This window comes from Colletotrichum godetiae (genome assembly GCF_030913485.1).
Source record: "Colletotrichum godetiae strain CBS 193.32 chromosome Unknown BDP55scaffold_4, whole genome shotgun sequence".
Classification (NCBI taxonomy): domain Eukaryota; kingdom Fungi; phylum Ascomycota; class Sordariomycetes; order Glomerellales; family Glomerellaceae; genus Colletotrichum; species Colletotrichum godetiae.
This window is the reverse complement of record NW_026851252.1, coordinates 762,787-788,968: the sequence shown is the minus strand read 5'-3', so window position 1 is coordinate 788,968 and position 26,182 is coordinate 762,787. Positions and strand designations below refer to the sequence as shown.

The following is a 26,182-nucleotide window of genomic DNA, read 5'->3' as shown; positions in this document are numbered from 1 at the left end:
TAAAGTTGATGCTATGTGTGCCCTTGCTACTTATTTCAGTACCAAGTTCTGCCTTGGGCTAACAACCGTACGGTACGCCATGATTCTACAAGACCCTTACATGTTCCCTCTTGTTCTGATGTAATCCCAAAGTAGCGTTGGATTATACTCTTAGTGCTTCACAACTTGCATTGCCGCATATCTCCAATACCTAGCTTCCGAAAATATGCGCAGCTGCTTCCCTTTCCAGATAATGATCAGGAACGACACACCCGTCAAGAAAGAGATGATTGCAACCACGATAAACGTTTTCTGCAATCCTGCACCATCGATCCAAGGCGTGATGGCATAGCTGAACCCAAAGGTGAGCGTATTGCGACACAAGATGAGTGAAACGATTGACTCGCCAGCAATCTCCTTGAAGGCATCAACCGAATACGTGATGGAATACGTCCCTCCAGTCACAATCCCAAAGCCGCAGAAAACGGATCCCAGCATCAGGACACCTATGGGCAGCGAAAAGGCAGCTCCGACTCCCCATAACAGTAGTCCTAGCGGCAAGATGATTGCAGTCAACGACATTCCCCACAAACGGTGCTCTGGCTCGCGAAATCCCTTGTTCCGGCGTGCCAACCTCATGCTGAAGGAATCTGATACCGGGCCTGAGACGTAACCGCCGATCAAAGCCCCGAGAAGTGGAGCAAGGTAGGTAACGCCTACCATTGATGCACGATATGAATAAGGCTGCGATGAAAGTATCGAGGATGCAGTGGCGTTGTAAACGGAATACCTAGTAACTATGTCAGACTTTGAGCCTAAGCCGAGTCATTGAAATAGATCAGTTGGTCAACATACCAGGCGTTTGTGAACCCATATTGTAGTCCCGCCCATGCAATGCAGGGAAACTGGAAGAAGATGAAGATTGGCCGATATGCGATGCGCAAGCATTGCTTGAAGGTGAGACCACTGCGGGTATACAATGCCTGCTTTTGGCGATAGGATTTGACCGTGTAAGTTTCTCCCATAGACTCATCTCTGTTATTGGCGATTCCAGTTGACGTTGCTTTTTCATCGTCCGCAGGTTCACGAGTATCGACGGTGGTCTGAATGACGGGCGAGTTCCCAACTCTAGCCGTGTCGGAATGCCTAGGCTCTTCATTCGATGGCGGATCAACGTCTACTTCAGCAGTCTGTCTCTCAAACATGGACTCTTCCTGGAAGAACAAGGCCAATATGAGATTCAAAGCAAAGAAGATGGCGCAAACGTGCTGAACCCATTGCCACCCGAGTGCGTCGTTGATAAATCCCGACACAAAGGGGGCGAAAAAGTTGCTTCCTTGCAAAACCATCGAGTAGATGCCGACGTATGCTCCGCGCTCGTGCGCAAAAAACGTGTCGGGAATGCTGATCTCAGGAAGAACCTCACAAGGCCCGACGAAGAACCTCACAAGGCCCGACGAAGAACCCGTACAGGATACGGCCCGCAGTCCACGCAGCAAAGGAATCGGTCCAAGCGGTCCATTCTGATATGATCAGACAGCCGAGAAGGCTGGCGAGGAAGACTGGTCTGCGACCAAACGTGAGTGCCAGAGGTTGCCAAAAGCAGTTTCCCCATCCGGCTAGCAGAAAGATCAAGCCGGTGCCGAGGTTGAGTTGGGTCAAGGTGATGTTGGTGTCTCGAGAAATGTCGGTCAAAACAGAGTATGTGGCGGTGCCACCGTAACCACACGTAAAGGTGTATAAGTAGATGAGACAAATATGAATAGTCTTGCGGCTTTTTGACCAATTCAGTGGGTTATCTGGGTGTTTGGATGGCTGTGGCACAAGGATGACTTCGTCGGCCCCGGCACCGTGGCTGTCGGTGTGGAGGAGATGAACGGTTCCTGGTGGAAGTGCTCGCATGCCAGAGTCGACGCCGTTTTCCATGATTTCGGTAGTAATAAGTTGCTTGGGTTCGGAAGTTATCGGGTCTGAATAGTCCTCCTATTTCGATCATATTCTTGCGGCCTCCGGCTCTGTCTATAATGGTGCGATTCTGACTTTCCCCGGCCAAGTTCTTATCTTTGAAGTTGGTCATTCCATCTTTTGGGTCATTATATCGCAAATTCAATTCAAGATAGGAGATTAGACAAAAGATACGGACTGTTGTGACAGCTTCGCGAGCCCTGGTACTACTTCACGGATCCAGTCTTGGGTGCCAAGTCCTTATCTCTGAACCAGATCACCGTATCGTGGTTGCCATTCTCACACTGGATTAAGGGGATATGACATGACTGAAAGACGCAGATGGTAAGGATTCTTACAACAGTCTTGCTTAGAGCCTTGATCAGGGAGGATGGTCGTCCCAGATTCCCAGCCTAGGGCTGTTTGATACCCTTCCTAATTAGGCAACCAACCTAATCACCCTGACATTCTGGCAATTGTCGATTGATAGGATGGCATGATGGGTTGGAGAACAGTCTAAAAGCGCTTATGGATTCTTAAGCTTACCAGCTGATTTGATTACTTTCCTAAATAAGGTTAATTCAACCTGGCTACTAAGTAGAACGCGCCCGATATGCAATGCCGCTATTCATGCGACAATTGAGTGGCGCCCCACCTTGTTGCCATTGAGCTCAACTCATGCCTGTTTGAACAACGGAGGCAATTGTTTCCGTGACTTGTGTTTCTACATTTCCTGAGACTTTACCAAATATCTTTTCAGACCGTCTCCCTTTATCTACCGTATGAGGTCAACATCACCTTGCTCTTTGGTTGCTTTCCCATTTGGGCGATTTTGAACCTTGACCACTTCCTAATCACGAAATGTCTCAAACTCTGGAGAAAAAGGGACGTGGGAGGCCCCGCGGCATTCGCCACGATCGGGATTGCGCGACCTGCAAGGCCCGCGGCGTCAAATGCGACTTGAACCGGCCGAGCTGCGGACAGTGTATCAGCCATGATGTGCCCTGCGAGGGCTACAAGCAACGAGTTGTTTGGAGGGCATCTCATTCCACGAACGTGCCGCCTCCCAAGGTTCCAGACCACCGGCCTTTGACCGCCAGCCCAATTTTGATCGATAATCAACCTTGCGCGACGGCATCTATGCGGAATATACCCTCGAAATATAAGCAAGTTGAAGTCGATGATTCGAACTGGACCACTCATTATTTCAAGTATCTTAATCACTTTCGTCAGAAGATGGATCATATTCAGACCGACGCCCAGCAACAAGGCAATGCCAGAACCCACGATTCTCTGTCCAGCATATGGTATTTTGCATGGAAGCGAATGACACAGACCATTCCCGTGGACGATGAGTCGCATGTGGAATATGCCTTGTGTCATACTGCTGCTGTAGAGGCACTCCTTCAATCTGTGGACCAAGAGGGGATCAAAGCCATCTTCGGGATCGCCACCTTTGCCTTCATCGACGTCTACAAGGAACCCTTCGCAGCCTGGTCGCGGCATCTGAGAGGAGCTAGGGCGGTTCTCGACCTGCATAGCCCGGCACCTGAACGTTTTGCAGAGCTCTGCTCTGAAATTAATGGTCTTCAGGAGGTTGTATCTCTTCTTTGCTGGTACGATATTACCGGGTTGATGATTAGGCGAGATCGAGGACTAATATTTGAGGATTGGCATCGAGATTTTATGGAAGATAATCTGTTTGAGCTTGTGGGCTGTCCAAAAGACGTATTTCAAATATTCACACCAATCGTGAAGGAGGGCTTCGAATGCGAATCGAGGCACCCTGACCTGTACGTTGCTGCAACGAAACAGCTGCTCAAGACATCACGTGGTAGTCACGATCACGGAGACCTTCTGCGGGACGCTTGGAGATACTCCACGGTAATGGCAATCTATGAAGCGGAGTTCAGTGTGAAAAAGACCAGCTTTGAAGCTATCATGCATGAACTGGCAGACCGGATCTGCGACATCCTACAGGCTATACCGGCGAAATCGGCGAAGTATCGTCATTTGCCATTTGCTGCTTTCATAGTTGGCCGTCTTTCCCAGTCTTCGCATCATTCTAAGATTGCCCAAAGGTACTGGGAGATATGCAATTCTCTGGAAGATCCAATATACCCCAGCGGCGAGCGTATGTATAGGACTGATCGTTGAGTCTACATAGCCACTTTAGGTAGCTGTAGGGGTAAGTGGTATCAGCTTACGGTATTGATAGTCTGGCTTGGCGGTTATCACGCAAGTAAACCGAATGTCACTTATCAGAGGGATCTCAGGGTGGATATTGTTACTTGACAGCATTTTAATTGCAATCATAACCCACCGTACTTCTGGATTACATATTTAGCCCCTATGTTTTGCCTCTTGTATTTCTCTAGCAAACTTGCTTCTTGAACGAATACTAGGGCCGTACTTGATGAACACAAATGGTACGGCCGCTAGAAACAGTCCACAGATACCGAGAAGAGTGCTCGCCCATCCGACACCCAACGTCTTGTACATTCTCCTGCCAGCAAGAGGCAGCAAAGCGCCAAAGATGCTTCGACACGTCGAAGCCACGCCATGCGCAGAGGCCGCATAAATCGCATAGGCGTCCGTGATATAATTCAACATGGCAATGAAGATCCTCACAAATCCTATGCCAAAGAGAATGCCTGAGAGAGCAGGGACAACCCAGTGTATGTCCGACCGACAAGTCCAGCCAAGCCAGAACACTGGCAACCACGAAGATGGGTCCACCAGCGCAAGCAAGTGGCAAACGCCGCATTTCCTCCTTCTTTGTCCATGGCTTTCCAAATTTGAGACTTCTTTCAAGGTATATATCCCAGAGCACATAAAAAACGCCAGACAGAAGAGCCCCGACCCCAATTGGCAAGAATGCCAGGCCAGTGGTCCGAGTGCTGAGCTTGTAGATACTATCCGAGCCTTGGAATATGACCGGGTATGCCTGAAGATACAGGTAGAAGATGCTGTAAACGAAGCTCAGTTAGAGGCATGTGAACATCAAGATGCTCTCTGAGAACAACATTGGAAATGATTTCGTGAATGTAGCCAGAGAGAGGTGGCGCCCAGTCCCCTTCTTGATTTCTGATCCAGAGGAACCCAGATCAGTTTCCGGACAGCCGTGGTTAGCGTCTAAAATCCCCTTTTCTTGGAGGACCGGAACAGAAGTCTCCGGTAGCCAAAGAACGAGAGGGAGTGTTGATCCGGCCAGGATCAGACTAACCCAGTACGACCAACGCCATGAAATGGGAGAGACACAACCTGTGATGATAGGCCCCAGACATGGTCCGAGATTGGTGACCTGAGATACCCAAGTAAGCAGATGTAGATAGCTCGTGATGGTAAGCAACATCACTTGGGGAATAACACTTACGGCCATCAGCAATGCAATGCACCAGCCACGCTCACGTGGGGTTGAGTACATGTCTGCGTAGACACCTCCAACGATGGCGACAGGGGCAGCAGCATTCGTCCCATAGAGCAGCCGGAACACCAGCAGCGCCGGAAAGGAAGGTGCAAGAGCACACGCAAGTGTGAAGATAATGTAGAGGACAAAGGTAGCGAGTAATACAGGCCTGCGACCTTTGACCTCACTCATTGGCCCAAGAAAAGCTGGCCCTAGTACGAATCCAACGAGGTAAATGGATACCGGAAGAACCAACCGGAGGTCTGTTGTCTCCGGGAAAGCCAATCTTATCGAGTTGCCTGCATTGCCGGGTAACGAGGAGCTGATGGTGCTGTGCATGACCATGAGCAAGCCAGTAATGATGACAAGTATCTTCCTCCACTGCGCAGATAGTGTTAGTATGGATATAATGCTCGGAAAGGGAATCGTATACTACATTTGGCCAGTCACGTGGATGAAAATTGGCATTGGTGCGTGGGGTCACGGCATTGTGCTCGTCAAGCCCGCAACTCAGCATGTTTTCGGGGTCATCAAGCATCGTGGGTATGCTTTCTTTCAGTATCTGAGAAATGACATGGTGGCTATTGACATCAAGACGCCCAATGCTTTTATTTGAGGGAGTGAGTAGAACCATGATTCAGGTCACTATTCGCGAACTTTCGAACATCTCTAGTGCTGTTGATTTCCAATATTAATTCCACTCGGGAAACAGGAAAGCCACAGAAGTTCTATCATGTCTCCCAGTTGCCCTTGATTTAGATTCCCTTCCTCATTCGGCAATGCCTCCAGCCGAGTAAAAGTGGGTTCGTGGAGAGGTTCAAGGATGAGAGTCGTTGAGCCGTAAGGACACTACTCGATACGGCATTTGGGGTGCTGACCGGCAAACTTATCCGTATGAAGCGACGACTAACATATCTCTACAATCAAATATCCATGCGAGGTTGGGCTAAGATGTCTTTCTGAAGGTGGGCTGGCAATTTTGAATTTGTCATAACTTCCGTCAGGTTTTGCTTTGAGATGTGCTAAGATGCTCTGACATGCCATGTCGTCACCTTATCGCGCCTTTGGGGATTCGGTTCAGGTACCTTTTATTGAATGTTTTCTTATCGTATAATCGATGTGGATTGGTCCACCTATCACCTTTATCATGAGATACCTGCTGTGTTTCGGTAGGCAGTCCTCTGAAAGGCTGGGCCTTTTCCATAGATTGCTTTCCTCTTCTGGTTGATTCATCTCGTACCAAATGTGGCAATGAAGTCGAAATCAGATAGCCTACTTGCTTTACCCCCCGAGTGCGGAAGACATACGACGAAGATACACGACAAGGATGTGGGTATGGGTCAGTTGTACGATAAGCCTGCCACTACTAATAAACAGTTTGGTATCAAGCATGATTGAACGCACCTCACATAGGCTTGTTTGATTCATAATTCAACTCTACCCGGCAATGATCCCTCAAAGTCAGGCTGACGATTTACGTAAGATGCAAGACCAGCCATCGACCTCAGATCGTGGCTGTCCTACAGGATGGCTTCCAGCAGATGCTGTGATCGATGCACAAACATCGAAACCGCCATGGAAACTAAGTGCTGCGCAGAAGCGAGCAGAGCAATACGCCGCTATTCCCATTGAATGGCGTATCGACCAAGCTGCTCCTCCACCCAAAGACACGGACGCTTTCCTTCGTTTCTCTGGGCTTTTGACAGCGGAAGACCTTGCTTGTACGGAGATTGAGGATGTTCGAGTCTTGCTCGAGCAGATCGCAACTCGAAAACTGAGCGCTGTTCAAGTCCTCAAGGCATTCGCGAAGCGAGCAGCCATAGCTCAGCAGCTGGTGGGATGTTGCACGGAGATCATGTTTGCAGAGGCACTCGAGCGAGCCAGGGCCCTAGATGACCATCTGGAGCGGACAGGCTCGGTAGTTGGGCCTTTGCATGGACTCCCGGTATCCCTCAAGGACATATTTGATGTCAAAGGAGTCGACTCTACCATCGGTAAGCTGTCAGATGCAGGATTTCAGTGCGATACTAACAATGTTAAGGCTGGGTCGGACTCATTGGGAAGCCAGCGAAATCAAACGGCGTCTTAACAGACGTTCTCATCGCTCAAGGCGCTGTGCCTTTTGTCAAGACGAATATTGCGCAGGCTCTCATGGTGAGATTTTACGTCCTTGCACATCGTGCACTTTCAAAAGATCGTGGTTTAATTAGAACGTTAGCTTTCGGACTCATACAACCATGTTTTCAAGCAATCTTTGAACTCTCTCAACCGCGAGCTGATCTCTGGTGGCAGCTCGGGTGGTGAAGCGGCACTCATAGGTTGTCATGGTAGCCTGGTCGGGGTCGGGACAGACACCGGCGGCTCCATACGTATTCCGGCAGTTCTGCAAGGATTGTACGGATTGAAACCGACTGTTGGGCGAATACCGTTCGATGAGTCGAGGTAAGTCACTTCCCCGCAGGGTTCAATCGTTTGTGTCTTGGAAGTATCGTTGACTGACAAGAGTGGCGCGGCAGCAAATGGGAGTTTCTTGCACCTCCGGTGGCAGGTCCTCTGGCTTCCAGCCTCTCGACGATAGAAACCTTTATGGATGGCATCTTATCTTGTGAGCCCTGGCGACAGGATCCGACTTTGCTGCCCATTCCGTGGCGCAAGGAGCTCGCGGCCAAGCCTGACAGGCCCCTCAAGATCGGGTATTACATCAATGACAATATCGTCCGTGTACAGCCGCCTATTGAAATGGCGATACTGGCTGTTGTTGATAGCCTCAAGGCTGCAGGACATAGTTGTAAGTGCTGCACAGTGCTTGTTCTAATGTGCCTACATGCTAACACATATGTATGCAGTGATCGAATGGGATCCCACCTCTCATGCTGAAGCTTGCAAGGGTTGGGTAACCGCCACATTCGCTGATGGCGGTGAAATCCACAGGAAGCTGAGTGAGGCCAGCGGAGAGCCGCTAGTGAAAGGGCTTCTCGTTGGAACCGAGAAGGACATACTCTCGGTTGCAGAGTCTCGCGATGTAAGTCAACCCAAGTGCATATGACGCGCACTCCTCGACTAACTGAAGTTGTACAGCTGGCTGCCAAGAAGCTCAGATATGAGAAAGACTACCTCAAGCGCTGGAATGACGCGGGTATTGACGCCCTCATTACGCCGGTGGCACCCTGGGTTGGGAAGAGACCCAGAGTGTGGGCCGGGTCAAAGCCTCACGTCGGATATACATCGCACTGGAACTGGCTTGATTATGCAGCCTTAACGATCCCCGTTATGCGAGCTGAAAGCAGTAGTGCATCGAGCCGGCAATGGTCAGATCATGTCCCATGGAATGAGAGCGACGAGATGAACTATCAGCTGTGTGAGTATTTCCCCAATCACGATCCACAAAAGTCTGTGTATTCTGATACGCCGTAGATGATTTTGATCTGATTCGCGGCATGCCGGTTGGTGTGCAGATTATTGGAGGAAAGTATGGCGAGGAAAAGTGTGTCTCCGTCGCCAAAGTTGTGAAGGATGTTCTGGAGGTGAAAAAAAGTTTCGAGAAGCGCACATAACAATGCAGTAGTCTGAAAATCATCACTTTACCGAAGCTAATGAGAGCCTGGCTACTACGAGGCAAGCAAGAGATGAAAACTCACAAATGTCTCTTCCATCTTGCCCATGACCGTCTGTCTGGTATCTGCCTATCTGATTGCACCTTGCGGAGGTGAAGACGATGAGCTGATGCTTTGTCACCGCTGTCGCGTGAATCGAAGGGAATCCTCGAGTTACGGCAGTGTTCTATAGTGGAAAAAGATGAGCGATGATATCGGACCCCTTGGAGCAGATATCGTGAGCGGGCATGTTGGTGTTTTCCCCCGCGAGTGGTGTCAGGACACAAACGTCAGGCAAGTGTCGTGCAGAGTAAGGTGCCTGCCTACCTTATCTGTACACTCACTTTAGCTTGATAAGATAGACGACGTTGCAGTCCGCTGAGCCTCAAGATACGAAGGGAAAGGTACCTGCCTTCCTTGTCCGGGGAAGGCGGGCTATCGGTGGATTTAACCTTATCTCGCAGGAGTGGCAGGAATGACCCAGGCACGCGGGATGCCAAGACCCGCAAGCAGGAAATCATCAATACCGCACGAGATAAGATAAGCTAAAATCCGACGACGTCAACGGTCAACTCAGACCGACCCCTCCACCAACTGCTTGCTCCGAACTGCATACAACTACAAACTAGCGACAAGTGTCCTTTCGACAGATTATCTGGTCACCGCGTGCTGGCGAAAACTTCGCGATGACCAGTTCGCCAGTATCGCCGCGACGGCGACACATCCTTTCGTCTGTCAATCCTGGCGAGAGTCACGAGAACACACCAGAGCCAACTGAGCGCAAGTCGTCGCCTGATCCAACAAGAGACGCAGACGCAGAAGCGCGGGCAGAAACAGGCGACGGCGAAAACCTGCGACCTAGATCATCCCGCATCCGATTAAAATCCAAACATTCAAAGTCGAGCCGATCGCATCGTCACCGCGATCGCGACCGCGGGCACGATCCAGACGCTGACGATGACGAGTCCCGCTCGGAGTACCGCCACCGCCGCCACCACCAAAGCAGCCGGCGACATCGCAGACGATCACGATCCCCGACACCACCGAACCCCTACGAACCCCAGGCTCTCGACCCGGATGCCGCGTTCCGCGAGTCCCTCTTTGATGCGATGGCGGACGACGAGGGCGCGGCATACTGGCAGGGCGTCTACGGGCAGCCGATACACGTCTACTCCAACGAGCGCCCAGGCCCAGAGGGCGAGCTAGAGCGGATGACGGACGAAGAATACTCCCAGCATGTCAGGCAGAAGATGTGGGAGAAGACACACCAAGGCTTAATAGAAGAGAGGGCCCGCCGGGAAGAAGCACGGAAACGCAAAAAGGAAGAGGAGAAGGTCAACAGGAAGCTGCAAGAGGATATGGAGCGAAGTTTGCGCCGCGGAGAGGAGCGGCGTAAGAAGAGAGCCTGGGTCCAACTCTGGGAAGACTACGCGCGAGGCTGGTCAGAGTGGGCCAACAACGTGGACAAGATCCCCTGGCCTGTAGAAAGCGGTCAACGGCGAGACATCAACGAAAAGGAAGTCCGACGGTTTATTGTCAACGGGCTCGGGCTGGAGGACATTGGCGAGAAGGAGTTTGCTGCAAAGCTACGCGAGGAGCGCGTACGGTGGCATCCTGACAAGATGCAGCAGAAGCTTGGCGGACAGGTGGACGACGCGGTCATGAAGGATATTACGGCAATTTTCCAAATCATTGATAAGTTATGGGCAGATACCCGGTCGAAGGCGTAGTTGAGAACAGTTTGTGCCCAACACAGCCCTTCCTTCGACCATCAGATTATTAGACGGCGCAATGAGAAATAGTAAAAGAGTTTTAGGCACGCGTTGTTTGACTGTCTCAGGAAGCCTGGGTGCGATCACGATCGAAAGCAATCGTATGTTCCACTTTGCTTTTCAAACGGTGAAACACTGGGCGAGGCAGTGTGGCGGGAGCTGATATGCACCATTGCTTGCCTTACCAGGGCTTGCCTCATCTGGAGGGTGACTGGCTACGGCGTTTGCACTAGTAGATGTGCATGGTGCGGATACGAATCATGGTGCAGGACAAGCGTAGCTTGCTGCGACCTGAATCTGTTGGAGCAAAGCGCCATCTTTTCGGGGTATCAAACAATCCCGTATTGCATCTTATTCCCCAACGACAACAGCCACGCCGTGTGATAGCTAAACTGAGATAGGAGGAGATTAAATTTGCCGCCCACTAAAGCAACGCGCTCTGAGACGATGATAGTTCGCGTAGTCTACTTCCAAGGCATAAATGTTTCACTGCGCAAGAGGCATACGTTCACGGCGTGAAAAATCTGTTGTTGAATATACAATTGATGTTGATTGATGTACAATTCGTACTGGTATTACATCTTCATATCTCTGATAATCCCAAAAAAGCCCAAACAATGCTGTGTAGTAACCTTTACCACGCACCGGAGAATCCAATCGTTTCCGCTAAGCCATGTTTCCCGTGATCATAGTCTTTTATATCCCATAATTTACAAGTTGGCAACGAGAGCGGCACCACCGAAGAGGGCACCGAGAGCAACGGCAGCAGTCTGGGCGGGGGCAGCGCCAGGGGCAGAGGTGCTCTGAGCAGAGGCAACACTGGAGGCGGCGGAGGCAGCCTTGCTGGAGACGGAGGCGATCTTGGAGGAGATGGAAGCGGAGCCGGCGGCGTCGGTGGCGGAGGTGAGGGCCTCGCTCAGGGAAGAGGCCTCGGCGCCAGCGGAGGAGGTGATGGAGGCGATGGCCGAGGAAGCGGCGCCGGCGGCGGAGGAGGCACCGCTCAGGATGGAAGAGGCCTCAGAGGCGAGGGCGCTTGAGGCAGAGCCGATGAGGGAGCTGACCTGGGAGGCGCCGGGGACGGCGGGGGTGGTGGAGGAAGCGTCCTGGGCCTGCGTGGAAGTTTGTAAGCATGTTGGTTAGAGGTCATTGGTGAGGATGGTATCAACTTACGGCAACCAAGGAGACCAGGGCGAAGACGGTGGCGGCGGAGAAACGCATTTTGGCTGATTTGAAGTTGTTGGGTTTGGTGTTAAAGATTGAAGTTATTGAATTAGGTATTGGGTAATCGAAGACTGGATACTTGTATAAGATTGGGTTGATTGGATGGAGTGGAGGGAAGGGAGACGACTGGAAGATGGGCTGATGGACAGAGGTCTTATATATCTTCTGATGAGACCATCCAGACAGGAGCGAGAGGGCCAAGCCTAGCCCGCCTGTCCCCGTTCGTTCTCTCACTCACCTCTCTTCATCTCTCATCATCTCACGCCCCCCTGCCCCCCAATGGACCGTTCGTCATTCACGTACAGACCACACACCCACACCCCTCCCCCATTGCGCCGAGAGAAGCCAGGCACCACCACAAGAATCCTCCACCAGACGCCGGGCACGCAAGCCTAGCACAACGTATACTTGGCGCGTTGGTGTGTTTTGGTAGGCATGGGGAGGTACTCCTCGTCTCGGGCGGTGCGATGATGGGATTCCTTTCTCCCGTTTTCGCCTCCATTCGTTTGGCCAAGAGGCGGAACCAGGGGGTGGAGGTCAGTTCCATGGAGGCTAAGGAGGTACTTGGTTACTATGTAGGTTAGGTTGGTGCTAGTCTAGCGGACCGCGGGTGGCACTCCGAGACTTGATGCTACGTACCCCGGCCAAGGTCGAAGCTGGGGAGGGGAGGCACCCATGTTCGGATATCCCAGACTTCCCAGAAGTGCCAGACTCTCCCAGTCGCGAAGGAGGTGTGCTCTAGGTATTCGGGGCCTGCTTCTGTGGCTCTGTGGCTCTGCATCCGTAGGACGAAAGGGGGAACGACAAAAGACCCACTTCCTCACGTCATCCCCGCGGTAACATGCAGTTTCCCGACTGCCTCCTCTCACCGGGTCCAATCTGTGGCGGCCAGCTGGAGCAGCTATGAGATTGAGGCCAGGCTATGGCTGAGGTGACTGAGTTGGCACGGCTGACCGGTGGGCATAGGTAGGTACTACCGACAGACAGGCGTGACGGGCTGCATTGGCAAAGCGGAAAGCTCTCCCTACCTGCCCCTCTGGCAAGCCTGCATGTCTGAGACTGGGGATTACCGGGGGATCATGATTCCATCTTGGGAAAGGTGAGGAATCCCTAGGAAGCCTGCTCTCAGTCTCCTCGCCACTATGTACCTAATCTGGGGAGGGGAGCTTCTTACGGCGATGATTTCACCGTGGTTAGTAAACATTACCACCGTGGGCACTCTGCAGCTGCAGGACAAAACGCTGGACTGCCACGCTTGACGCAGTTGGACTTCAGACTCCAGAGCAGAGAAAAACCGCGCAGGAGCCGTCGAAGAATCCGATCCCGAAAGAGAGGCGGCATTTCCAATTGGGATGGGTAATGATGTCGTCCGCCCCCATCTCTTCTCAACGAAAAATAAGCGCCACATTAAGCCGGACTTTTTAGCCAAACGGACTTGAATCTAGCCCACGTTCGAGAGGTGGGTGGGTATGTGGCTAGGCTCGAGCGGCAGCCGTACCTATGGTCGACGGTTACGAGGACGATGGCCGAGAAGGACTACGACGACGGTGGCGCTCTGCGTGGCTAACGGTCTGGTCTTTTGTGAAAGAATCAAGGCTCGGGTGCCACATCAAGGGGGTAGCCTGGCACGACTGGTAGCTAATAGCTGTTAGGCTCCTACAGTCCGTCAACAGCCACGCCTCCTTGATTTGAGGTTTCCCAAAGATAGCAGCAGTGTTTATGCTCGGAAGCCACGCGGGAGGTACACAGCCAGCAGCGTGGAGCAGCAGGATGAGGCATTGACGGGATGGATGACAATGCTATCCAGCCATATCCACAACGTTCAGCCCTCGGTACGATGCGATCCTTGGGTGCTCAATTGCATGTGTACATCAATACCGGAGAAACATGTCCGCTTTTTTGTTGCTGCTTCCAGTCCGCTTTTCCGTTTTGTTTTCAGCCGGGAGAAGCGAGGTCTATTGGCAAAATGTACACTCCGTACTGTGGGTTCGGATGAGGCGGTAGTGGACGGGGGAGAACGAGGTCCCCATATTGTTCAAACAAACAAACACAAGAACGATTACGGAGTACCTCGCGACATGTCATCAACAATAAGAAGAAAACTGGAGATTGCTTTAGAGAAAGTACCTGGCGAGACCGCGAGACTGGCATTGCGGCAGAGACCAACCGGAAAGAAAGAGACATCCATGGGTGAGACATGGGTGATGAAGGTAAGTAGTGTAGGTACCTTCCCGCGGATGCAATGACACCATAGGCCAAGGACTTGGGGCGCTGCAGCGGCGGCGAGGAGGAGATCGACAGGAGGTGGAGAAGAGATTAGAGGGATATGATTCGTCAAAGCTCGCTATTCCCGCGTTCTAACGGGATCCACACTGGAGAAACCACCGACCGCCAAAGTCCCGTCGACCTCGGATACGGGTACGTACTGTGTTACTAATGAATACCTCTCTCCAACGTGGACCACCGAACAAAGATGCAAGGGAAGCGGAAGAAAAGAAAGAGACGGTGACATGGGCGAGAAGGGACAAGCGGTCGTCTAGACAATATTGTTCTCTACCGTTTGTCCATTGGTCCAATGCTCTCAGTTGATTGTCTGCCGTTTCATAGTCTCACGGCAGAACACCACGCCTTGCTTCAATGGAAGCCTGGAAGGACGAGGAGGAGGCACCATGGAACACACCAGAGACCCAGAGGATGAGGCTTGTGTACACAGTATTCGTACGGATACCTATGTGTGAGAGAGAGAGAGCGAGAGAGAGGGCGGAGCTTCGCAGCCAACTTTCGGGTCCCCCGGATCGACATATTTCTTCTCGCTGGGTCCTGTCGAGGCTGCCAGCTGGCGCAGCTGAGAAAGAGCTGAACAGAATCCTGCCCGCCTGTCAATGAGCCAGTGTGAGGTGTGTCCCATCTTTTGGCTCCAAGTCTACAACAAGCCTCTGCCAGCCTGCCAGCTCAAACTCAAAAGTCAAAAACAGAGGAGGCACCTATTTCCAAGGGCTTCTTTGCGTTGTTTGACAGGCAAAAAGACGAGCAGACTTTCTTTCTGCCCATGGAATCTGATCTGCCAAGGATTCTTACGCTTACCCGGAAGCTTGATGCACTGACGGGGGCCAGGCGAGGTCAATGCAGCCCGCCAGGCATCATGCTTTCTCACGGCCTTTTTTTTTTCTTTTCTCCCTCTTTCTCAAATCCTAAACGTGCTGATCTCATATTTCTCTCACGAACCCTTTCCAATTCTACCATCGCATCCGAGAATTGGTTTTCCCTAGCCTGTCGCGCCTGTCTGAAGATGAAATCAGAGTCGCCCGGAGCCTGGACAGAAAGTGGACAGTGTCGCGAAGCCGAATTTCGCGCGGAAGGGGGTAGGCCTTGGTCCTTGGATATGCTCCTCTCTGTTTCGATTTATTGCTATGACGTATGAGTCGCAATGTCCTCCACCCCTGCCTGTCCCACTCGCAGGCTCGCAGCCCATCATCAGCATCACATCCGGAGCCCGGAAGAATTATGCAAGATGAGACGGGACGGAGCAAAAACAGTCATTTCCCATCGCTTCGGTTTTGGACTCTCATGCCAGCTCACACCTTTGGAGCTTGGTATGGCTTCGCCCTGGTCTGTTAGACCATGGAGAAGACGGGGGGAGGGGGTTGCGGGGAGCTCCTTGTTTGGGGTTCCGGCCGTTGGTAATTTGGCTACATAGCCTCTAGCCTCTAGACTCTAGAGAGGTTCTAGGTAGGGGGTAGTTATGAGTCTCGACCGTTTACTGGGTGGATGAATTTGAGAATCTAAGCGTGATTGCGTGCGTGGAAGGTCACAAGTGTGGTTGTCTCGAACGGTCAAAGCTCCCATCAAGCCGTGTTCCAAGTTCCATGGCAGAACCCTCGTTCTTTTGAAGTTTGGTCTTCCCGCGAATCTCGACGGTGCCAAACGCTTGGCGACAGCCGCGCCAATGCTTTTAACGGGCTCCTTTTCTCTTTTCATTTCTGCAAAATCATACATCCGCAAGGGGGGGAATTCGAATCTGAAATTCAGATCAGACGGTTATTGTCTGTGGCGTTCTTTCCTGTCCCGTTGACTATTAGATACAGCAATGCAGACGGGAACGAACTCATGCATCTGTCTGCCTGCAAGTTTGTGCACGAACATCCATTTTGATCCCTTCCACAGTCTCGACAATCTGTAACGCACAGACTAGTAAAGTCCCGTGAGCCTTGAGGAGACTTGAGAGGAAGCGTACAGGAAGTGAAGTATGGGAACTGAGGGGGGCCGTCACGGCGTGGTTCCCGAACCTCAAGCAGCAGCAGATTTCTGGCCCCTAGGCATAGAGAGGAAGAGCGAAGAGGATCAAATTGCGTCACAGGATACCAACGTCCAAGGATAGAACTAGGTACCTACCGTTCGTTTCAAAAACCCCTACCCGTCCTGTTGGTGACGGCGCCGTCGCCGCTTTTCATTCGAAAGTTCGGATTAAGGTGAGGTCAATGCAGAAGGTTTCCCCCTTCCTCTTGCCCACGGCAATCAGGCCAGAAAGTCAATCTACGAACCGGACAACCCTCCCAGGCTCTCACACCTCGTTTATTCTACCGTCTGCGTGCTTGAAACTTGTCCCTACTTTCTTGAGGTGGCACAAGCCTTACGCGTTTGAATGTTGACCACCTATTGTAGGTTCCAGGGACCAAAAAGATGAACCTCGAAAATCCTCAAAAGAGAAGGGGCAAATGCTCTTGGGAATGTGAACCGACTCATAATCGTGTGGCCTCCCTACTCGTGTCTCGCGGACGGGTGTTGTACGACCTACCTTACCTCACGCATCCCTTTAGACACGTGAGACCCCGTCAAGAATGAGAGATGGTCGAGCTCCAAAAGCTTCGAAACTTCATCCTCAGTACCCGCTATCTCTCCCTCCCTGTCTATGCCTGCTACCACGCTGCCTCGCCGATGTTGTGCTGCTTTCGCATGTGCAAAACAGGGCAAAACAGCAAAAGTGCGCTATGGCACTGGCACCTCGGTCGCACAGAAATCAATGGAGCTTCGCCTTATCAATGGAACCGTTCCACTGAACAGAGCACGGGATATCTGTACATCATCAAAACTTTTGGGGATTTCTCCATCCTCGGGCGATTGCACCATGGATTCTGCCGGACGAATTGAGCATTGTCCGACCGTTCGTTCCCCAGTGGCGTAAAGCAATTACACAGGCATAACAATAAGCATACGTCGTACGCGCCTCGCCTGGGAGACTACCGCCAATTAGGATTCGGAGGCTTTTATGTCAGCCCGACAAACAGAGCGAGCAGGCAGAAGAAGCAGATGAGCACATGATGAAGCATCCAGCCTCGACGCGGTCGCCTGTCCGCCGTTTCAGAGTTTTTTTATTTTTTTATTTTTTTATAATTCGTCTTTTGATTGCTTAGTCTAAGGTACTCGAAGCCCTGAGAGAGGATAAGGCGGAGAAGGGGAATCCTGCTGCAAGGCATCTGGGGGATGAAAAGGTGTCAGCTCATGTACCGACAATCCTTCCCCTTCCCCCAATTACCTGACCTCTGATTGCCTCATCTCGCTCATCCATCGTGCCATCCACCTCTCTCCCTGGCGTTGTGTCCAGACCTCAGTGTCCCAGACTTGCCCTTCATAACCGAAATGTGCCTAGCCTTGCCGAGCCCGACCAAAGCAGGGAGTGCCACCGCGGCGCCAAGCATCCCGGCCCGCGGCTCCAATCGTATTGATCTGCATGACGCAGGAGCCAGGATGCGAACCTTAATTGGATGTGTACCCCACAGAAAAAGACCATCCCCAATTCCATCCCTTTCCACATTTTCTACCCCAAGGGGCACCAATCCTGTTTGTCTCTCTGGCTCCTCTGCCCGTGGTACATATTACATAATTCTCGTTCCTCAGTCGTGAGGAAGGCGAAGAGTCCGCAGTGACAGCAAGTTTCCCCTGCTAAAATAAGCAGCCCGAGGGTGGCCACCCCCCCAATGGCGGTGACGCGTAATCACCGTGTCCGGCATGCGACACGGAGGGCGGATTCATCCAACCCAACCGATTTACGTTCTAGTCAGCAAATGGAGTGGATCCTTCCCTCAGCCCATCCCAATGTTCAACGCCGCTTCTTCCGCAACGTCACTGGACAGTTGGTGTGTGTGGCGGTGTATACGTGGCGTAGTGTTGTGACGGGAACGAGGCAGCTCAAATGTGATGCACCCCGTAACCATCAGATCATGCGCAATGAGACCAAGGTGCTCAGCCCATAACCTGAGCAACTCCCTTCTTAAGTTCGTTGATGATCTCATGCGCTTCTTCCACTGACTTGGCTTCAAAATCGTAGCGCTTACTCTCGGTGTCCCGGTAGATGAATAGCTATTGCAATCTTTGGTCAGCTTATGATCGAGACGCGACAGACTGCCTGGCAATATGCTTGCCAACTTACCTTGAACTGGTTCGGGTGCTTGCTAGACACCTTGCACCCAATTACTTGAGAAATATGCGCCGTCGTCGTTTTGGAATCTCTCGTCGTCGGTTTGATGTGCACGTACTCTCCGTCGATCTCGAAGCGCTTTTCGGATTGTGTTATCATCCGGACGGTGCGCAAACGCCAGACGACCCAAGTCTTGTGATATGCACTGGTAAGCTCTGCCTGCTTGATGGCCTCTTGAGCCAGCGGATGACTTCCCATGATATGCGGCTTCTTGGACTTGCGGCCAGGCTGGTCTCCCACAAAGGGGAGCAGCTTTGGCGACGCACTTCCAGGAGATCCAGTCATGGCGAGTGGACCGTCTGTCGCGAAACGGCGTCGATGCAGCTCCAGATCCGACAAGCTGCCGATTGCCGCAACCTTGGTGTCAAGCAAGATCACGGGGCCTCCACCAGGCATCTTGAGGACATGATTGGCCTTGTCAAGCTGTCTTTTGCGGCACACCATGTCCAGCACCTCGGCCATATATGTCTCCGTCGTGGTGTCTAGTGTGACTAGCTGGCCGGGAGCTACATCGGTCGAGTGGAGGTGTACGCGCAAAAGCTTCTGTTGACCCCGGCTCGTATTGGGCGCCGCGGCAGGCGCCTGAGGTGCGTCGGCGAACATACTATGCTGTTGACGATATGTAGTATTCGTGACGGGGTTCGGGCGAGGCTCTGTGGCGACGGGAAGGAACGAGTTGAGGTTCGGCTGCGGAGTGTTGCGCGGAGTCAAGTCCTCGTCGACTTCCTCGGCCGGCTCTTCTTCTTCTTGTGGAGTGATGCTCTGGTTCTCGGCGTACTCGGATTGACTCGCTTGGACCAATCCAAAGTTATCATAAGTCTTGGAGTTGGCTCGCATTCTTCCGGCAGCTCGGTTGTTTGCTGTGGTGAAAGACGTCAAGGCCTTGTTGCGCTCAAAGGGTGGGAAGTCATCATCGACCTCTCCATCCTCTTCGACCATTCTCAGCGTGAACCAATTGATGTTGGCTTTATCGGCAGGTATAGGTGGCTGTCGTTTCTCCTCATTGTATCTCCAGAGTGCGAGGCCAATGAGATCCGCCACGGTGACGGGCCGATCACCACCCTCGCCGTGATGTACCATGCGTCTGATGGGGACTTCAAACGGTTTGGTAGGGCTTTCAGAGAAGGCAGCATAGATTCGGACAGCAATGGGATTGTTCTCGCCCTGGCCAGAAAGTGCCGCAAATCCCTCAAAAGGAACCTTTGGCTTTGTCTTTCTAGCCCTGAGAGCAGCGGACAGCAGACTCTTGGGTTGAATCATGCTCATCGGCCGAATTGTGCTCATGGGACGAGGCGGAGGCAGAGCCTGGAGGATCCGAGGTGGTGCTTGTGATTTTCGAATAGTCGAAGTTCTCGTGAACTCCCGGGGAGGCGTTCCTACGACTTGCTTGTGAGGAGGAGGTTCTGGGTTCTCAACGGCGTCCAGAATAGAGGCCGAATCGATACTTTCGATGTAGGCGCCAGACATGTCTGATCCGTCGGAATCGTCTTCTTCTTCTTCCTCCGGCAGCAACTGCGTGCCAGCGCGCTTGATCCCAAGACTAGGTTCCTCCAAGATCTTAGCCTGAAGCTTGACCGACTTGGCCGCAGCTCTGGCAGCCTCTCGCTGTTTGTGGAAACCAGAAGCGTCAAACTCGTTCTCGGATGACACCTCGCTGCTAGTCACTGTATCTCTCCGTGCTCTTTCCTTGACGACTTCCAATGCAGATTGCGAGCCTCGACGTGCACCGGGCGCTGCGCGAGGAGACATGGCTGGGGATTGCTTGATTTGCGAAGATTGAATCGGACTGGACCCGGCCCTCGATCGGACGGGCATCTTGGCGAACTTGATCTGTTGGGCCGCTCGCTGGCCGGCGTCGTCGTCGTCACTCTCATCGCTCAGATCGCTACTATCGTCATCTTCCAAGTTTTCCCGCCTTCTCCTTCTTCTTGTAGCGAGACCGGGGCCAAGCGTATCGGTGCCTCCACCGGTCAACATGCCAGCTTCGTCGGGCTCATCTTCGAGGGTCACTCCAACCTGTCGTGGGGCTTGGAAATATTCGGAGGCAATCGCAGTTGGAATCGGAGGGGAGTAACATCGTTTGACGAGATCGGGGTTGGCTTGCCATGCGACCGCCTTGAAAGCCGAGGAGTTCATGAACCCCTCATTAAGGGTAATCAGTCGCTCTCCCACTCCATCGGCGATCTCAGTGAGGTAGCCGCAGCGTAGCTGGTACGCGACTAGCCTTTTCAAAGTAAAAATCAGTAAGGTCTCTCAGCGACAGAAAGTTATGTCCATTTACTCTTCGTTCTGAATGACCGACATAATGGGCAGCTACCGATCAACGGGGAATGAAAGGAAACGATCAGGAACGAATCATCCCAAGGGCTGTCAGATCGAAAGAAGCCACGCCCGCGGTCGGGAAAAGAACATAATTGCGAGCTCAGCTCACAAGATGGCAAAGGAAGTTTGGTGGGAAGTGTGAGAAGAAGGAAGCAAGCGGCTGCCGAGGGGTAGCTGCGAGGTGCTGTCGTGCCTCCCTCAGCCTTGTGAAACAACAGTGTTGAAGATGTGGCTCGTGCACGACAATGACGCACGGTCCTGGAATTGGTGACCAGCCTTACAGTGCTGCACTTTGCACCTTGTTGACCTGTAGCATTTTACAACCGTCGCATCATCTCTTTAATCCATATCACGAAAGCACTAAATTTCAACGAACATGGGTTTGGTTGATTACTCAGAATCCTCCGGATCAGAGGATGAGGCACCCGTCAAGCCAACAGTCTCGAAGCCCACAACCACCGCCACAGGCAAAAAGCCATTCCAAAAAGTCGTCGACCGATCGAACCCAGGCAAGATCGTCGTCAGTCTGCCATCAACACAACCCGAAGCCTCGAAGGCCACCCTGTCGAACGACGAACCTCCGGCGAAACGCGCGCGTACAGGGAACAGTGGAGGTCGGTTCAGCGGCTTCAACTCTTTCCTTCCAGCGCCCAAGAACGCTGCCGCAAAGGCCGCTGCTTCGGTGCAAAGCAGCGGCAGCAACGGAAGCTCGTTGCGGCCGGCGTTCCAACTCAAAACAGGGGCGGAACCTGGATTCAGCAGAGAAAAAGGAGGATCAGATACGGATGGATTGCCAGGCTCCGCGGCCGGCGGGCTCAGCCTGCCCCCGCCCAAAGCCCAGGCGCAACCGTCGATACCAGAGGGGATGAAGCCTGCCGACGAGGTCAAGCTGGTGGGAAAGCCGATGATGTTCAAGCCTCTCTCCGTGGCCCGGAATACCAAGAAAAAGAAGACAGTGGCCTCTATGGCCCCAGTAGCGACGGCACCAAAGCCCGCATCGACGTTGACTGTAGAGCCGGAGGTTGCACCGGCACCAGCACCGGCACCCAAAAAGGTCTCCCTCTTCTCCATAGAGACCGAAGAGACATCGACAGACGCTACCACGACTAAAACAACCGGCGCATACGAGCCTCTCTTCGAAACCGAGCAGGCGGCTGCAGCGGACAACGGCTACGCAGAGTACGCAGCACAAGCGCACTTCACGGCCCCGACGACGGTGCCCAACACGTCAGACTCCCTCGACACCATCGCCAACGACCTCAACCTCTCAGCAGCAGCCAGGCGCGAGCTATTCGGCCGCCAAAAGGGCGGCAACATCGGCGCCGCGCCGCAGACGGCGTCGAGGGTCATCAACTTCAACACGGACCAGGAGTACAAGCACAACGAGGAGATCCGCGCCGCAGGTCAACAGCAGATTCACAACCCCGTGCGGGCCATCGCCCCGGGCAAGCACAGCTTGCAGCAGCTCGTCAACCAGGTGCAGAATCAGCGCGAGGCCCTCGAGGACAGCTTCGCCAAGGGCAAGAGCAACAGGAAGGAGGCGTCGAGTCGATACGGATGGTAGGAGAAGAGAGTCAGAGAGTCAAGTATGATACCCGAATTGATGAGAGATCTTATTGATGAAAAATCTTTGTTCTTGTTTCAAAAATTTTGGGCTTTTGCCCTTTTTGCCTCTTTAATGCAGGTAATGTACATGATGTCTGGCGTCGCCCCGACTTGGTATCCCCAGAAGAAGAAGAAAAAATGTACTCGTGAAGGTCGTGACACTTGAAAGAAAGAAAAAAAGCTATCTTACACACAGAGAAGAATGCACCAAACCGTTCCTACATCTTTTTCTCGTGGTTTCAACAAGCAGCAAGAAAACAAGAAAATGGACAAAATCGACGCTCAGCAAGTCATGACAGGGGCGGTGCGGCCGCTGCCTACGCCGGCAGGTCCCATGAGGAACCCCCACTCGCCGCGGGTAATGGGCGAGATATCATCGTAGCCGTTGGGCGTCATCGGGCCCGACTGGCTGCGGCGGTCCTCGTGAAGGACCTCGGCGATGGAGACGGGGCTCCAGATGGACACGGGCGGCTGACGCTCCGGCCGGGCGGTTAGGTCCTCGTCCTCTTCTGAGACCTCCATCGGCGCAGCCACCATGTTCCGGACGTCAAAGTTTGTCTGCAGCTTCAGGACGGGGCCCTTTGGCGGCGAAGGCGGCTTGGCGATGTGGATGATGGCGTCCATGGCGGCGGTGCCAGCCAGCGTCTCGTCGACCTCGCGCTCGAGTTCCCTCACCGTCCTCGCCACCTGTGCCGCTGCGCCGACGCCCTCGATGGCGCCTACCCTGTCGGGACCGCCGTAGGCCCTACGGTACATCTTGTCGACGTCGGCGAGCGCGACGTCGGTGACGCTGAGCCAGTCGTAGGAGCGGAGGATGTCCGACTTTGCGACCTTGCTACCGGCGCGGGAGAGGACGAGTCGGCGGAGCTCGTCGACGGCGTCTTCGAGGCGGAGAGGGGCGTTTGTGCGGGAGTAGCTTGAGAGGGCGGCCTTGAAGGTGTAGAGGCGGTCGAGGGAGACGAGGGTGAGGCCCTCTGAAGCGAAGAGGACTTCGTTTTGGACGATGGAGCGGCGGATGAGGCTGCTTGTTAAGCCACAGGCGGAGCCGTCTACTACCGGGGGGAGCCATTCGGTTCTGAAGAGGAGAGTGTGTTAGTGGGGTGATTGATGGGCTTTTAGGGGGCAGATACGTACCCAATGCGGAATTTCCTCTCTGCCCGATCAATGGTCTGGCGCAGAGTCCTCTCTTGCTTGTCGGTGAGCAGGTCGGCGTGGACGAGGCGGATGCCAAAGGGGTTGGGCGACATGGGGCCGGAAGCGTCGGTGATGGTGGAAGAGGCCGTCGAGGGCGTCATGGGCGGCGGGGAGAGGGGGATGCCGGGTGAAAGGGGCCACCTCAGTCTCGGGCCGTTGGTGTCCATGAGGAAAGAGGGCGTGAAGACGAAGCTCTCGGGGGCGTTGCTGCTGCCGGCCGACGAGACGGAGGAGACGGAAGAGACGCTGGAACCGGTGTTTGTGCGGACGAGCTTCTTGAAGGAGGAGACAGGCGATTTCGTGGAGAAGTTGAAGCGGGAGGACGAAGACGAGACGGAAGAGGTGCTGGACGCCGAGGCCGGGACCGGCGACATTGTCGGCGAGGAGAGGACCGAGGAGCAGGCCGAAGAGGAGGCGGAGGAGGAGGGGACGAGGGTGGGAAGCTGGTACTCGCGGCGGGCGACGACGAGGGTGACGTGGAGGGCCTTTCTGGCGAGGCGCTTGGAGGCGTACTCGAGAGCCTCGTTGAGATGGGGCGGCAAGTGCTGGACGTCGAGAATAGAGGTGCCGGCCTCCAGAGGCGACGAGATGCGACTCTTCAGATCCATTGTGTTTGGGTGGGTTCTGGTTAGAAGTTTTTCTCTTCGTGTTCGATAAGAAATAAATGTAGTAGAAAAGCCGAAATAGGTGACGCCAGGTCGATGAAGGTTACAATTTTACTAAAAAGGAACTATTCGAAGAGAGTGTGACAAGGAGACACTGAGCGCCAGGCTTAGATTTGCGCGAATGTTGAGAAAACACAAACACCAAAATACTACTGTTGGAATATCTTTTCTACATCTTGGAGGGGGAGGATGGTGAGGTTATATCGACAAACCGGCCTGTTGGCAACTTGCATGTAACCCCCCCAAAAAGGGTTAAAAGGGTTTACCCAAAAAAAATCTGAAACAAGACGCAGAAGAGCACACTCCGAACTCGTATGCAGGAGGAGCCCACCCCGTTGCGCCCCCCCTCCTTGTAAGCCCGTCTCGTTGTTGCTGCGATGCAACTCAAAACAGCCTTATGGGTAAAGAGGAAGAATGAGGTGGGCGTGTGGCCGCCGCCTCCTCCTTTGGTGTGTAAGTCCCCATCAGTCCCGAAGGGGAAAGCAGCTATCTGCCGATGTACTTCGTACACAAGGTATGGATGAGATACCTCGGACGTTGAACCCCACTGACACTTACGAATAGGTGCCAGGGACATGGGTCTTCTCTTCTTTCTATTATGTATCCCCCCCCCCCCCCCCCCGCGGACCCCCGCAGATGCCGGCCGGTGAGGTACCTTGGAGATGCACACAATCGCTACCACCACATGAGGTACCCGTCGCATAGAGGTGCGGTGAGAAAGGGACATGGCACAATACCGCGGCGGTGACGATGATGGAAGACATGGAAGACGAAGATCAGAAAAAAAGTGGGATAAAAAAAGGTTTGGCGTGGCGTGGCGTGGCGTGGCGTACGTGACAAGGGAAACTCTACCGGTCGTCGACGTAGGTGCGTGGGACTACTCATTCAGCGCCAAAGAAAGATGAAACCCGTCTCTTCTAGATGACAATGTTGGACGACGTGGTGTGCCGCGTGCGTATCGTGGCTCTGGCTTTCTGATCATGGCAGGGGTGCCTACCTATCTACATAGAAAGCAGGGGTTCCCAAAGGAGACGGCGGCGGCGAGGAGAGTGTAAAAGGGGAGCTATGGATAGGCGAGCGAGGATTTGTTTCATGATCTTCCTCGTTTTCTCGTCTTTAGTTTACATGCCATGCAGTGATGCACACCTTTCAGTCATGGCCTTCCCGTCCCCTCCACACAGGTACCTAGAACCTAGACAGTTGACACCCCACGTAAAGGCGACAACGAGCTTCTGCCAAGGAATGTGGGAGACACAAGTGAAGGAATTGGCCTACGGTACATGGGCGGGCGAAAGTGAGGTACAAGAAAGAAGGGGTGGAGAAAACCTGGAAACAGCAACCGAGGCGGCCCCGCCTGTCATCTATCTCAGCCCGTCATCAAACGTGCCGCCAGCCATACCACGCGTTCTCGACCCTTGACCTAGCACCATACCAAAGGTATACTAATTATTGTGAGGGACCGTTGAAGTTGAGAGCGTCGGCCGTTGTCCCCAATAGGTGAGGTGAGCTAAGCTCGATTTACCTGACGACCTACGTGTACGACTTCATGCCGTCCCGTAAGCTGCCTCACTTTGCCTTGCCTGGTAATAAGACTGGGTGAGATGGAGCTTAGTTCATCAATCATGTTTCTAAATCAAGAGTCGTGAGTGTGAGCGAGTTGAGCGAGAAACGGGCTTCTCAATGGAAGCTACTGCAACTTCCATCACACGAGATTCCCGCGTCCCCGTACCTAAAAATGAAAACGAGAGAGAAAGTTCCCAGAAATAAATCAAACTAGACAGGTTGAAGAGCGAATCAACGATCCCGAATGTGCCTTATTCTCCGGACCCAAGATACGGCCCAGATCAGATGCACCACTGCGAGCGCATTTTCCCCTGGACAATAGTCATTTTGGGCATCGAAAGTCTGCAAAGAAAAGCCGTCTGTTCGCCCTGCTTCCTGAGTCTTTCATGTAATCTCATCCCATTCATCCAATCGTAGAATTTCCCTCCAGCTGCATCACT

The 26,182-nt window shown here is 53.1% G+C and overlaps 10 protein-coding genes across 10 annotated transcripts; 5 read left to right on the top strand and 5 right to left on the bottom strand.

Moving 5' to 3' along the window:
- Positions 1-150: 150 nt before the first annotated feature.
- On the bottom strand, positions 151-1,905 carry BDP55DRAFT_764217 (major facilitator superfamily domain-containing protein; the record flags this gene model as incomplete). Its single annotated transcript, XM_060580916.1, has 3 exons — positions 151-769; positions 835-1,383; positions 1,451-1,905. 3 exons carry the CDS (start codon positions 1,903-1,905, stop codon positions 151-153), a joined length of 1,623 nt encoding a protein of 540 aa, XP_060435061.1.
- A 574-nt stretch (positions 1,906-2,479) lies between these two features.
- BDP55DRAFT_646806 (uncharacterized protein) lies at positions 2,480-4,190 on the top strand. Its single transcript, XM_060573731.1, has one exon. The coding sequence runs from the start codon at positions 2,785-2,787 to the stop codon at positions 4,078-4,080; it is 1,296 nt and encodes a 431-aa protein (XP_060435060.1). The 5' UTR covers positions 2,480-2,784; the 3' UTR covers positions 4,081-4,190.
- A 76-nt stretch (positions 4,191-4,266) lies between these two features.
- On the bottom strand, positions 4,267-5,870 carry BDP55DRAFT_751131 (major facilitator superfamily domain-containing protein; the record flags this gene model as incomplete). Its single annotated transcript, XM_060580633.1, has 5 exons — positions 4,267-4,577; positions 4,639-4,892; positions 4,926-5,227; positions 5,300-5,713; positions 5,769-5,870. 5 exons carry the CDS (start codon positions 5,868-5,870, stop codon positions 4,267-4,269), a joined length of 1,383 nt encoding a protein of 460 aa, XP_060435059.1.
- Positions 5,871-6,779: 909 nt separating this feature from the next.
- Positions 6,780-8,886, top strand: BDP55DRAFT_690289 (amidase signature domain-containing protein; the record flags this gene model as incomplete). The annotated part of the gene is made up of 8 exons (XM_060576844.1): positions 6,780-6,810; positions 6,874-7,326; positions 7,374-7,486; positions 7,551-7,774; positions 7,849-8,120; positions 8,179-8,354; positions 8,411-8,690; positions 8,747-8,886. 8 exons carry the CDS (start codon positions 6,780-6,782, stop codon positions 8,884-8,886), a joined length of 1,689 nt encoding a protein of 562 aa, XP_060435058.1.
- Positions 8,887-9,420: 534 nt separating this feature from the next.
- On the top strand, positions 9,421-10,802 carry BDP55DRAFT_646799 (uncharacterized protein). The gene has a single exon (XM_060573730.1). It carries the CDS (start codon positions 9,612-9,614, stop codon positions 10,653-10,655), a length of 1,044 nt encoding a protein of 347 aa, XP_060435057.1. The 5' UTR covers positions 9,421-9,611; the 3' UTR covers positions 10,656-10,802.
- A 593-nt stretch (positions 10,803-11,395) lies between these two features.
- BDP55DRAFT_262814 (uncharacterized protein) lies at positions 11,396-12,275 on the bottom strand. Its single transcript, XM_060566348.1, has 3 exons — positions 12,157-12,275; positions 11,868-11,989; positions 11,396-11,806 (listed from the first exon to the last, which is right to left on the bottom strand). Exons 1-3 carry the CDS (start codon positions 12,164-12,166, stop codon positions 11,408-11,410), a joined length of 531 nt encoding a protein of 176 aa, XP_060435056.1. The 5' UTR covers positions 12,167-12,275; the 3' UTR covers positions 11,396-11,407.
- Positions 12,276-17,988: 5,713 nt separating this feature from the next.
- BDP55DRAFT_262795 (stress-activated map kinase-interacting protein) lies at positions 17,989-21,011 on the bottom strand. Its single transcript, XM_060566347.1, has 3 exons — positions 20,675-21,011; positions 18,346-20,617; positions 17,989-18,275 (listed from the first exon to the last, which is right to left on the bottom strand). The coding sequence occupies exons 1-3, from the start codon at positions 20,695-20,697 to the stop codon at positions 18,159-18,161; spliced, it is 2,412 nt and encodes an 803-aa protein (XP_060435055.1). The 5' UTR covers positions 20,698-21,011; the 3' UTR covers positions 17,989-18,158.
- Positions 21,012-21,091: 80 nt separating this feature from the next.
- On the top strand, positions 21,092-22,279 carry BDP55DRAFT_541882 (mitotic checkpoint regulator, MAD2B-interacting-domain-containing protein; the record flags this gene model as incomplete). The annotated part of the gene is made up of 1 exon (XM_060568257.1): positions 21,092-22,279. The coding sequence occupies one exon, from the start codon at positions 21,092-21,094 to the stop codon at positions 22,277-22,279; it is 1,188 nt and encodes a 395-aa protein (XP_060435054.1).
- A 323-nt stretch (positions 22,280-22,602) lies between these two features.
- BDP55DRAFT_627033 (uncharacterized protein) lies at positions 22,603-24,122 on the bottom strand (the record flags this gene model as incomplete). The annotated part of the gene is made up of 2 exons (XM_060571702.1): positions 22,603-23,395; positions 23,455-24,122. The coding sequence occupies 2 exons, from the start codon at positions 24,120-24,122 to the stop codon at positions 22,603-22,605; spliced, it is 1,461 nt and encodes a 486-aa protein (XP_060435053.1).
- Positions 24,123-25,006: 884 nt separating this feature from the next.
- Positions 25,007-25,993, top strand: BDP55DRAFT_646783 (uncharacterized protein). The gene has a single exon (XM_060573729.1). It carries the CDS (start codon positions 25,245-25,247, stop codon positions 25,596-25,598), a length of 354 nt encoding a protein of 117 aa, XP_060435052.1. The 5' UTR covers positions 25,007-25,244; the 3' UTR covers positions 25,599-25,993.
- The last annotated feature ends 189 nt before the right edge of the window (positions 25,994-26,182 follow it).

Coding starts and splice junctions, on each gene's coding strand:
- BDP55DRAFT_646806 (XM_060573731.1), top strand. CDS start 2,785: ATGTCTCAAACTCTGGAGAAAAAGGGACGTGGGAGGCCCCGCGGCATT.
- BDP55DRAFT_646799 (XM_060573730.1), top strand. CDS start 9,612: ATGACCAGTTCGCCAGTATCGCCGCGACGGCGACACATCCTTTCGTCT.
- BDP55DRAFT_262814 (XM_060566348.1), bottom strand. Junction 11,807..11,867: donor CCCTGGTCTCCTTGGTTGCC/GTAAGTTGATAC, acceptor ACTTCCACGCAG/GCCCAGGACGCTTCCTCCAC.
- BDP55DRAFT_262795 (XM_060566347.1), bottom strand. CDS start 20,697: ATGTCGGTCATTCAGAACGAAGA. Junction 20,618..20,674: donor TCGGTCATTCAGAACGAAGA/GTAAATGGACAT, acceptor TACTTTGAAAAG/GCTAGTCGCGTACCAGCTAC. Junction 18,276..18,345: donor AGCACCCGAACCAGTTCAAG/GTAAGTTGGCAA, acceptor AGATTGCAATAG/CTATTCATCTACCGGGACAC.
- BDP55DRAFT_646783 (XM_060573729.1), top strand. CDS start 25,245: ATGGATAGGCGAGCGAGGATTTGTTTCATGATCTTCCTCGTTTTCTCG.